The following is a 13016-nucleotide window of genomic DNA, read 5'->3' as shown; positions in this document are numbered from 1 at the left end:
TGCAGACCTAGAGCAGGCATACTAGCGTGCTCATTGGCTGCCCTGCGGCAACTGCAGCAGCCTATCGCTGAGCCCTTGGCGTGACATCACGCCCAAAGAGTGCGCTTGGCGCGCTTCACGCGTCACAGCCCGCCAGAAGGGGTGTGGCTTAGCGTATATAAAGAAGGCTCGGAGGCTGCTCTCACTGGTTTCTGTCGCTGAAGCGAGTGATCTCGTGGCGCGAGCACGGCGGGTTACGCAATACTCATTCCCTCTTCTAGAGAGAACAGAGGTTATGTTAAGTAACCGATACGTTCTCTTACGAGAGGTTCTCTCGTATTGCGTAAGTAGCTTATGCTGCGGGAACTCCCTTGTCAACGTCGTGCGCGCCCAGCATCCACTGAATGAGTCCCAGGGAAAGCCCGGGGAACACGATGAGTGGGAGTCGGGCGGCCAATAGAATGGCTAGCGCAAAGTACATAAGCACACATTAGGGCGCTCAGAGCGGCGCGGCCGGTCTGAACTGACAACCCCTGTATAGTGCAGCTCAACCAGGAGAGCTAAATCAAGCAGCAGTAGCCCGCGCACAGATAGTGGGCCGGTCTACGCGTGACTTAAACTGATAAAACTTTCGCCTGCAGGGCAGGAACTTCCAGGTTGTAAAACCTAACAAATGTAGAGGGGGAGGCCCAGCCCGCCGCCGTACAAATGTCATGAATGGAAATTCCGCTGGACCAAGCCCACAACGAGGCCATGCCTCTAGTGGAGTGAGCTCTAATGCCCAGTGGGCAATGCAGGTTTTTAGACACATAAGCAGCTACAATAGCGTCCACTATCCATCTGGACAGGCTGTGTTTCGAGGCGGCGAGACCTTTGGTGCGCCCACCAAACGAAACGAAAAGCTGCTCCGAGTGCCTGACAGCGGCGGAGCGTGTGATGTAATTTCTCAGCGCTCTGACAGGGCAGAGGAGATTACCATCGACCTCGCTGCCGGTTGTCGGCAAGGCTGAGAGAGAAATGACCTGTGCTCTGAAGGGAGTGCCCAATATTTTGGGGACATAACCATGCCTCGGTCTGAGAATAACTTTCGAGTCATTAGGTCCGAACTCGAGGCACGCGGCGTTAACAGATAACGCGTGAAGGTCTCCCACACGTTTGACTGAAGACAGAGCTATCAGAAAAACAGTTTTGAGCGTGAGGTATTTCATATCCACAGTTTCCATGGGTTCAAGGGATGCGTTTTCATGGCCTCTAGGACCAAGGAAAGATCCCAAATAGGAACCGAGGGGGGTCGCGAGGGGTTCATCCTCCTCGCTCCTCTAAGGAAGCGGATGACGAACTCGTTCCTTCCTAATGCGCGACCCAGCGCCGAATCGCCGAAAGCTGAGATGGCCATAACATATACTTTGAGCGTGGAAGGGGACCTACCTGTGTCCAGCAGCTCTTGAAGGAAACAAAGCACCTGCGATACCCCACATGCTTGTGGATCCAGCCCTTTGGCAGTGTACCATTTATAAAACACAGACCATTTAGACGTGTAGAGCCGTCTCGTGGAGGGGGCAACGTCTCGTGGCAACAGAGAGACCGGGGGAAAGGCATATAGCGGGCCGCTGGGCCAGGTTTGGGCAGTGAGCGTTGTCTTTTGACGCAAAGAGGTCGACTTTCGCTTTGGCAAAACGGCGCCACAGTGACTGGACTGTTTGGGGATGCAAAGACCATTCCCCAGGGGGAACATTGTCCCTGGACAGTCTGTCCGGACCCTCGTTCAGGTGACCCGGCACATGCGCGGCTCTCAGCAAGCGCAGTGAGTGCTGAGCCCACACGAGGAGGCGTTCCGCCAGGGCGGTGTCAGATCCTAAATGCTCTGCACCCTGGCTCACGTAGGCCACTACTGATGTATTGTCCGTGCGGACTAGAACATGGTGACCTTGTAGGTATGGGAGGAAGTGCTTGAGTGCGTTCTCGACCGCGAGCATCTCTAGACAGTTTATGTGAAGGAGACTCTCCTGGTCTGACCAGAGGCCATAGACCGGTCTGCCTTCGAAGAGCGCTCCCCAACCTTGGTTGGAAGCGTCTGTCGAGACAACTTTCCGGTGCGAGACAACTCCCATCGTCACTCCCGTGCGATACCATTCGGCTGTCTGCCAGGGCTGCAGGGCTGAAATGCAGCCCTGATTCACCCTGACTCGCGAGCTGCCGGCAGCCCAGGCTCGGTGAGGCACGCGCGCTTTCAGCCAGCGTTGAAGCGGGCGCATGCGCAGTAGGCCCAGCTGGAGCGCTGCTGCAGCTAAAGCCATATGCCCCAGGGTTCGCTGAAATGTCCTCAGCGGAGCCTGGCTGCCCTTCTGGAAAGATGCGGCAAGATGTTGAATACGGCGCGCGCGCTGCTCCGACAATCTGGCCGTCATAGCCACCGAGTCTAGTTCTATTCCGAGAAAGGAAATTGACTGACGGGGCGATAATGAGCTCTTGGTCCAGTTGACCGAGAGACCCAGGCTTTCCAGATGGCTGAGAAGCACTGTTCTGTGAGACAAAAGCTGTCTCTGACTGCGCCAGAATTAGCCAGTCGTCCAGATAGTTCAATATTCGCATTCCCTGTCTTCTCAGGGGAGCGAGAGCCGTGTCCATGCACTTTGTGAATGTACGGGGTGCCAAAGACAGGCCGAACGGCAGGACTGTGTATTGATATACTCGACCGTCGAAGGCGAATCTCAAGAATGGCCTGTGATGGGGTGTTATCTGGATCCAAAAAAAAAAAAAATGCGTCCTTCAGAACGAGAGAGATAAACCAGTCTCCCGGGCGAATTTGCACAAGGATTTGTCTGGTTGTGATCATTTTGAACGGTCGTCTCATGAGAGCTTTGTTCAAATGTCTCAGATCCAAAATAGGTCTTAGCGCTCCGTCCTTCTTGGGTACGAGGAAATAGCGGCTGTAAAAACCGACTCGCTCAGAGAAGGATGTACCTGTTCTATAGCCCCCTGCGCAGCAGCTTTGCTATTTCTGCTTGAAGCAGATGCGCCGCCTCTGTGTTCACTCTCGTCTCTGTCCGTGCTAGAAAGCGCGGGGGACAGCGAGCGAATTGAAGCGAATAGCCGTGCTTTATAGTATTCAGCACCCATTCTGACACGCCCTGGATAGCTTCCCATGCTTTTGCACACATAGTTAGGGGTCGAATGGTCTCTGGGTTCAGATCGCCGCACTGCGCGGGATGGGGAACCTGTATCAGAGAGGATGGGGCGGCGCGCGCGCTGCTGGTGCTCGAATACGGGGGCTGGCAAACAGTGGTGACTGGCTGTACAGCGCATAACGGCTCGATCACTATGGATGGAGCACATTTTTTTGCTAGAAACCCGTGGCGCGAGAGCGGCATAGGGGATATCGTGTTTGTTAGTAAGTGCGCGCGCTCGTGAGCGGGCGCAAGGCTTACATTCGTAACACGGCCAGTGTTTGGGAGCTTAGAGGATCTGTAACCCGGGGTAACTGTGTGACAGAGCGGGCAGTGGGTAGGTGTGGGCACAGAATTGTGGGCACATTCTCTACGCCTAGCACTCGAGCGGCACGTGCCCGCTTTAAGAGAGTGCGCTTTGTGAGCGTTACCGGGGAGACCGTGCTTGTGTGTAGTGGTGAACACAGGGATGTGGGCACATTTTCTACCTCATAACACCATCGGCGTGAGCCGGATAACCAGACATTATACTCCTGAGATTTCTCTGGTCGCCATAAAGACGGTGTTTGGGTGCAGGCGAACGGGTTGTACAACGCGCTCGTTGGCTGCAAAATAACCATCTGCAGATGCCTTTTAAAGGAAACTGACAGAGCGAAATGCTTTGATGGCTCATATGTTTAGACGCTCATAAATACTCAAGCACCATCCTGTGAGCGGGAGGGTGTGAGATGCGGGTTCGCTTTCTGTATGTAAGAAAGCTGGCCGCGAGCTCGGAGAAGCAAACAGAAAAAATATTTTTCTGCCGCCAGAGCCGGATTCAAACACGGGTCTCTGGCGCAAAAGCCTAATGTTCTGCCACTGAGCCACAGAGGCACACATAAGCATTCAGTTAGCGCGAGTATATGACAGAGCGTCGTGTTTTGTGTCGTTTACTCGTTTACTGCAGTATTTGTATTTCCAGCCACCTGAACTTAGAGGGGACTGAGAAATATGTGAGAATTGGAGGTTAGTCCGGCCTAGGCGGGACGAAAACACTCTCTCTTCCTCTTTTCGCTGGTGCTCGTGACGTCCGCTCTGATATCCCTTGAGAACGGCGCAGTTGCGGTGCTCGAACAAAGGGAGAGAGAGCGGGAAGATGTCATCATGTGCTGTGACATCTTTTGTTTGCAGGCGTGCGTGTATAAAACAGGCTCGTTTACTGCAATATTGATATTTCCAGTCGCCTGAACTTCGGAGGGGACTGAGAAATGTGTGAGAAATGGAGGTGGGTCCGGTCTAGCGGGACTAGACAGTCTTTTCTCCTTTGAGTGACGCGCGCGAACGAGACACGGGGTAGCTTTCTTATAACGTAAAGGAAGCTAGCCCGTGACCGTCCACTTCTGACATCCCTTGTGAGCGGCGCCGTTTGCGCGGCTCGATCAGAGGGGGAGAGCGCGGGAAGAGGCAAGCGTCATCATGTTTTGCGTCAGCGTTTGTTTGCAGGCGTGCGTGTATAAAAAACAGGCTCGTTTACTGCAATATATGTATTTCCAGTCGCCTGAGCTTAGGAGGGGACTGAGAAATATGTGAGAAATGGAGGTTAGTCCGACCTGGGTGGGGCTAAACACTCTTTTCTCCTTTCGCCAGTGACGGGGGGGGGGGGGGGGGGGGGTAGCTTTCTTGTAACGTAAAGGAAGCTATAGCCCGTGAACGTCCGTTTCTGACATCCCTTGTGAGCGGCGCTGTTTGCGCGGCTGACAGAGGGGGGTAAAAGTGAGCAGCTGTCTAAGATAGCAGCGTCGTCTGCTTCATCCCCTGAGGCGACGGCAGTGCGGGCGAAAGCCGGCCGCTGTGCGTCGGGAAGGGGGGGAGAAGGAGATAGCGAGGGTCCGGTGGCCTCTGGGAGCGGCGTTTCTTCTTACGCGGCCCGGTGGAGGCGGACGGAGAGACAGCGGAAGCGTCGAACGTGGCGAGTCGAGCCCGCAGGGTCGACATCGGCAGTTCTTTGCAGAGCTCGCAGCCGCCCGGGCGAGGGCAAGGGCTGCGTGGTCACGACCCAGGCAGAGAGCGCAGATCACATGGTGGTCCCTGTCGCTGAGCGGGGCTCTGCACAAGCCACAGGAATTGCGAGGCATTTTGCAACAAATGCCTCGCGCTCTTTTAGACAAAGTGTGTCGCGGGGCGAGCACACAAACACAAATACAGAGCAGTAAAAGGATATAATCGCCGGATAGCGAAGCAGGCAGGGATAGCTGAAGGCGGCGAAGACGGTCGGCTTCCTCAGGCTTATCCTCGGCTTGCCGGTCGCTTGATTCGATGGCGCGGCTTCCTCAGAGTCCAGCGATGCGGAGAGCTTCGCTGAAGAGACAGAAATCAGTGAGAGCAGCCTCCGAGCCTTCTTGATATACACTAAGCCACACCCCTTCTGGCGGGCTGTGACGCGTGAAGCGCGCCAAGCGCACTCTTTGGGCGTGACGTCACGCCAAGGGCTCAGCGATAGGCTGCTGCAGTTGCCGCAGGGCAGCCAATGGGCACGCTAGTATGCCTGCTCTAGGTCTGCATGCTGCTGCACTGCGTTGACAAGATTATAAAAATTAAGGATAATTTTTTGGCTTCATATCTCGAGAAAAGATGATTTTCCCGCAGCATAAGCTACTTACGCAATACGAGAGAACCTCTCGTAAGAGAAGTAATAATGGGAAGCTGAAAGTCAAGCTGTGTGACACATTAAACCAACCAGAGGTCTGAGCTCCAGAGTGCCTCAAAATTACTTAAAAGCATTCAAATGGGCTAACCAGCTACAAATAAAGATATTTAAAAAAAAGAATCTGTAAAGAAAAAAACGAAAGTAATGAAGAAAACTTAACTTGTGATTTTTAGACCTGGAAAAGTCATGGAAATGAATGAAATCAATTTGAAAGTCATTTTTTTTCAAATGCCATAGGTATTTTTATAATTAACATACTTGTATAGCTATTCCAATCTCAAAAAAATTGTATCATGTAGAAATTGTGCAAAAAAAAAAAAGTTACATATTTTGATCCATTAAATAACAAGTGTAAATTAATTGTTTAAAAACAGCAGGATCCCTAAAGAACATTCAACTATTAAAACTGTAAATTGTAATTATTTACATTTTAAGTGTACCTATTTTATTTACTTATTTTATTCCATGGACACTCCTAGTTTCTGTAAATGAAAAAAAAAGTTTGTGATTACAGTAGATGTAACAGAGAATCAGTCACTGGTGAGGGTCATCTCAAACCACAAGTCTGAGTTCAGAGAAACCGTTACAGCTCATTGAATCTATGATGTTGTTATTTGACAAACTCATGTTAACCATCACATAAGTTAAAACAGCATAACTGTGCCATAAAACATCTTAGAAGGTCTTAAATAAAGGTTCAAGAGAATTAACAAATCACAGATTCTGGATTTTATTGCACTTTACACAATGCCCCAACTTTTCTGGAGATGAAGAGGAAGAGGTAGCTATAGACAACATACATAAAAATAAATAAAAAAATAAATAAAAAATGTTCCCCTTTTTTTTCCCCCTCAGATATCTCAAATATAAATGTAACTGACCCGGAAGTTAATTGTTGTTTCACACATGGAATAACGCTGAAAAGTACTGAAGGGAAAATGTTTTCTCACATCCCAAATTTTTTTTCCACCAAAAATATTTTCCCCCTAGTGGAAAGAATATGGGATGTGAGAAAACATTTTTTTTAAAAATACTTTTGAGTACCCCCTGAGAAACTTTGCGTTTGCTCGCAAAGAACTCAAAAGTTTTGAGAGCAAAGTGTCTCGGGGAACGCAAATGCATTAACATATAATTTTTCCTCCCATCTCACTTTATTTTTCAGCACTATGACCCTTTAGGCCAGGGACAGGGAAAAGTTACCTAACTGAACAACTTAATTATTTGTAGTTAACCAATGTAATAATTGTCTTTGAATACATTGGCATCTGCAGAATAAATTTCTCTTTGTGTTCAAAATAAATGCATATTTTTAAAACAATTAAATTGTGTACAACTGAAATCTGAGAAACTAGAGTTAACATTTCTGACAATTACTATAAAACTTAAGGAACTTATTCAGAGAATACATGCCTGGTTATTGTATATTAACAGTAAAATAAATTAATTAATTTATTACATTTTCTCACAGCGGCACTGATGCTTCGAATAGATACAGAGATCAAAAAGGATGATTTAGTCATATTACAGTTTTTAAAAGGATGAACTCTCTCTTTCTCTCTCTCTCTCACACACACACACACACACACACACACACACAATCTGTATAATGTACTACTCAGCTGCTGTTCTTTGCAGACTGTGGTTACTTTGTTCAGTTTCTCTTTCATTGTGTCACATGTTTTGCAGGAATCAGATCTTGGGTGCATTTAAATAAAGAGGCAAAAACTGATGAAATGGATCAGTGTGTGTTTGATTAAAGCTGCAGCGGCAGGAGAGCTGAAACTGTCGAAACCACAAATTCATGACAAACAACACAAAGTGGGAACACCACAAAATAACATTGAAAACCCAATGCAGAATGCACTCAAATCGCTTTTTAATACTGAGAAAACAATTTGGTTCTCTTCCTAAATAAGGGATAGTTTCAGAAACGACATACAATATATTTATAAAGAAACAAAATGTAAAAAGAGGAATGGAAACACTGATTCATCAATCTCTGCACGTGAATCCCTGCAAGTGATTTGCAATACAGAATTATTCTATTTAATTATTTTATTACTTTATTTAATGTAAGGATTTTTCTGGTTTATTGTGGCACGTCAGTATATGCATAAGCCTCACGAAGGTCTGATGTTTTGCCCTGATTGTTCCGGGAACAGCGCCACCTGCTGCTGGCTCATACAATTTACAACAGACATTGATAAACCTGCATGTTTTTTCAGATGAAAATATCCACAAACTGAACGTAATTTATTACGAATGTAAATAATATTATTTTGTTAAAAATCAACACCAACACTCACTAAACACCAACACCAAACCATTATGGGTCATCCCTGGGATGTAATACTTTTTAGCTTTAATAACTTTTTAATGTGATGGTTCACCAAAATGGAATGTTAAAAGTTTGGAATGGAATGTTAAAACTTCGTTTACATTTTCAATCTGCCAACTCCAATTCAACCGTACCATTCTCTTATAAATTACCTGCAGTATAAACGTTCCATGTTCAAAACTCCACTCGATCCACTCTTCGCAGACGACTCCAATCATCCAGCCACGAGATTCTGGTTCCAAAAACATCTTGAAGCAGTCCTCACCCAATCCGGTATCGCAGCAAATACATTTTCAAGTCATTCCTTTCGTATCGGAGAAGCAACCACAGCCGCACAAAAAGGTCTTTCCCAACAACAAATTCAAGTCCAGCCAGAAGAGCATTGCAGTAATCAAGCCTAGATATGACCAGGGCCTGGACGAGAAGTTGTGTTGCGTGCTCAGTTAGGAAAGGCCTGAAAGGCCATGATTTTAACTGTCTATGGTCTTGTCTCAGCCTGAAGTATGCCGGGTGGCTTCTAAAAAACTAAACATGGCTCCATTTTTGTATTTAAATGTCTGTCAGAAACGTCTCTGCTGTGTCCTGATGGCATCTGTCACAGTTGCTAGGCGACAGGAGTGGTGGGCGGGAACAGCTGGTGATGTAAACAGGAAATGTTAGAGTCTCATTTAACAACATTAAAATAGACCTTTGTGAACTATAGCGTGACTTTCCTGTTGTTTCAATAAAACTAACAGATGAATAAGACTGAATGAAACGTAATGACTAGAACAATAACACTCTGTTTCTCCTTCTGTTTCACGTCAGAGATGTAAATATTGTCCATACTGAACGTCTAAATGTGGACATAAACAAATGAGTGATGAGGATGTGTTTCCATTCAAATGCGTTCATGTTTTATTAACAAACAAAGAAACAGTAAACAGCAAGAGTATGAAATGAAAGAAAATAAGAATTTTCAAAAAGAGATGATGTTTTAATCTCTTCATTCCAGCCAATCACAATCAAGTATTTAGACGGAGGAAATAAAGACAGGTTTATTCTGAAACAGCAGCAGCAGAAGATGATGATATTATTTCAGTGAGATAATGAGAGTCCAACAACCTTTACTAACATTAGAAATGGACTTCAGGGGAATGAAAGCAAGATATGAGCACTTTAATGTCTTTATCTCGTCTCTGTTGTGAATGTCTGTCGTGTCTCCTCCTCAACACCAGTGATCTCGGCTCTCAGAAGAAGAAGAAAAGAAGAAATATAAGAGCAAAAACCGTTTTCAAACCCTCTTCTCAACACAAACTCTCTCAATAGTCAAACTCACTCCTTCATCTCACACACGTTTCTTTCTCTTTGACTGGAGTCTCAAACAGGGGTTTATAAAGGCTCTCAGTAACCAGTATCACCAGTCTTCACTAATGAACTCAACCCTCATCAATCAGATCATTAGTGGGTTGTTCAGTTCACACAGATAAACAGATAAAAAGTGACCAAAAACAGAGAAACACAAACACACGTCAAATTGAACAGGGATGTAACACGAGTTATACAGTCCAGCAATAACATTAAAGCAGCTGCTTAGTTATTAATGTTAAAAAATGTATTATGAATGTAAATATGATTATATTTTCTGATTAAGGTCCATGTTTATATTGACTGATATTGACTGACAATATGCAAATAAAGTAAAGGGGTGGAAAAAATTACAACTAAGGAAGAATTAGAATATGAAAATTAGTTTTAGAGAAATACACAAATGACGTGATGAGCTGAATGAGGGATGAGAGCAGATATAATAATCACGTAGTTTAAATCTGCAGACAGAAACATCAGACTCAGGACAGAAACACACGACCTCTAAAGTAAGAACATGTTCATTCTTCAAACACAATTACACTTTCAGATGTTAATATTGTCTCAATGATTGTGAATCAAGTTATGCTGCTAAAATGTTTTTATTACGATCATGTTAAAACAAGTTTTTTGTTTTTTTACTTGAGTTTTTGAGTTTTTTAATGTGTTTCTTCCTCAGAAATGGACCAAACTCTATATTTGATTCTTCTTCTCATTGGTGAGTGTGTTTGTTGTTTTATTTCTGGTTTATAGTTTCATCAGGTTTGACCCTGTTATGAAAAGCATTAAATCAAACGCTCTCTTTCACAGCTCTCTGCTCCGTATCTGAATGTGTTCAGCGTCAGTATCACTTTATAAACGAGAAGAAGACCTGGACTGAAGCTCAGAGATTCTGCAGAGAGAATTACACAGATCTGGCCACCGTTGACAACATGAACGACATGAACAAGCTGAAGAAGAGTGAGAAGAGTGTTCAGTATATCTTGATTGGGCTGAAGAGGACGGGTGTTGATAAATGGCAGTGGTCTTCAGGTGAACCTGCGCTCTATCTGAACTGGAGACCTGGACCACCTGGCAGAGATGAGTGTGCTTTAATGAGAAATGGAGAATGGTATGATTATCCATGTAGTAACAGCCTGACTTTCATCTGCAGTTCATCTAACAGTAAGTGCATCTCCATACAATCTCAATAAACATTCATTTATATAAAGATGCACCATATAATGTGCTCATAAATGTAGAAGAAACTGTGGATATTTGTCACACTTTCAACTTTTTTTTATAGAAAATAAACTGATATTGAACACATTTTGATATTTGTTGCTCATAACTGTGGGAATCAGCCATTATGAGCCTAGAGAATTATATTTTCAGCAAACTTTATACTGTAATTTTTAAATTGAAAAATATCAAACCATTGTTTTGACAATCATACTGTAAATTGTAATGAATTAATGAATGCATAAAATTTCAACATATAATAGATGTACAACATCTTTCCCCATCTTGATATTTATGAACAAACTCTTGTCCTGAGAAATTCAGTTCTTGTCTTTTCAGTGGAATTTATTTGTGTTCACTTGTTACACGTAATACAATAAAAAAATTTAAAAAAAAAATTAACACAAACCTGTAAAAATCGTCATTTTTAGATGAACTTTAACTGAACACACAACGACAAGTTGTCTATTACAATGTGAAAAAACGATCAGGCACAAGACAAACACTAATAGTGTTATTATTGCAACAATATTCATTTGTATGTATTATTAGTCTACAATTCAACTACAATTCAACTTTTTAAATTTATTTTTTTGCTGATATATTTCTAATGACTAGTTAACAAACATTAATATGCAGTTTAACATCTTCATCTGTTTGATGTGTCTCTCATTCAGCTCTGTGTGTCTGAATACAGTATTCCAGAGAAATGTGTAACAAAAAAAGATAGAGAAATATAGTTGCAATAAAATTATCACAGAAATTCACAATGGATACTTGATGTTATATCAGCAAAATCATCATGAATATAATTTGAATATTTAATATATCATCAGCTGTAGAAACAGTCTGAATTACACGTGTTTCTGATGATTCGCTGCTCTTATTCACATTAAAAACCATAAACCAGGATAAGAATAATGAACAAACTGATTTATGAATCTGTTTCCATGTGTTTTTCTTAAAGTGAACACAGGACTCGTCTTTGTCAATCAGACGAAGAACTGGAGAGACGCTCAGAGTTACTGCAGACAGAATCACATTGATCTGGTCAGTGTGAGGAACCAGAATGAGAATCAACAGATTCAGAAGTTCATCAATGATAGTCACATATCTAATGATGTCTGGATCGGTCTGTTCAAAGTCAGAGACTCATGGCAGTGGTCAGATCAGAGTGACTCCTCATTCAGATACTGGGCTTCTACTGAACCTAATGGTGGAGGTGTTGAAAACTGTACAGTGCTCAATCCAAACACTCTGAGACAATGGTATGACATCTCTTGCAACGACCAATTTCCTTTTGTGTGTCATGAAGGTGAGCAGATCCTCACAAACACACACAATCCATCCATCACCTCCAGATATCTTAAAGTTCACGCTACATGTCTGACATGACAGATTCCTCCACAGTGTTTGTTCTGCATGTTGTTTTTGATCAGTCTCTCTCTAGTTTTTGCTTGTGGTTTGTTTTGTGTCCAGATAAACTGATTCTGATCAAAGAGAATCTGACGTGGCCTGAAGCTCTGAGATACTGCAGACAGAATTACACGGATCTGGTCTCGGTTCAGTCAGAAGAGATGCAGGAGGAGGTGATGAATGTGGTTAAACGTGCGTCTACTGAGGCGGTGTGGTTGGGTTTACACAACTACTGCCAAATGAACATGTGGCTCTGGTTGAGCGGAGAAGTCGTGTGCTATCAGAACTGGGCTCCAGGGAACGGAACGACACCGGAAAACTGCAGCCTTACGAAGAGAAAAGGAGCAGTTCAGTCTGGAGGAGATCAGCGCTGGATCAGCCTTCCTGAGACTCACAAACTCAACTTCATCTGCAGCAGATCTGAGGAGTGAGAAGACGTCAATGTTTGTGTGATTACTTACATTCACTGTTTTGATTTCTTTATTTTTCTTATTTACTTTCAGGTTTAATTAGTTGGTTTTTTTTTTGGTAATTTCTGAGTGAATCTTCTAATTATATTTTAATAGTCTGTAATATTATGTTAATTATCATAACATAATGTGATCTTATTAAAGTTTTCTGACATCAATGAGTGTTCTTTAGATATCTAAAATACTAACACAATATATTTGTGTTTTAAGACTCTATTTGCATATCTGGTTGTTTTTCACTGTTTTTCACTAATATTATCTGTATCAATAACTGTTGAATATGATTCTGTGAGCAGCAGATCTTAAGAATAATCATTATTTGTGTCTCAGCAGAATTAAATCTGGTTTATTCTTAGAAAGGCAGAAGTGAAGTGAAGTCACAATAAACTGTC

The 13016-nt window shown here is 43.8% G+C and overlaps 1 protein-coding gene across 1 annotated transcript; it reads left to right on the top strand.

Annotated features, from left to right (window-relative positions):
- Positions 1 to 10198: 10198 nt before the first annotated feature.
- LOC311080049 (C-type mannose receptor 2-like) lies at positions 10199 to 12698 on the top strand (the record flags this gene model as incomplete). Its single annotated transcript, XM_084109813.1, has 4 exons — positions 10199 to 10235; positions 10328 to 10681; positions 11715 to 12053; positions 12218 to 12698. 4 exons carry the CDS (start codon positions 10199 to 10201, stop codon positions 12583 to 12585), a joined length of 1098 nt encoding a protein of 365 aa, XP_083965939.1. The 3' UTR covers positions 12586 to 12698.
- Positions 12699 to 13016: the final 318 nt, after the last annotated feature.

The sequence above is a fragment of the Abramis brama genome (assembly GCF_963993115.1).
Source record: "Abramis brama genome assembly, chromosome: 3".
Lineage (NCBI taxonomy): Eukaryota > Metazoa > Chordata > Actinopteri > Cypriniformes > Leuciscidae > Abramis > Abramis brama.
The sequence above is the reverse complement of the archived record's forward strand: the minus strand, read 5'-3'. Positions and strand labels throughout refer to the sequence as shown.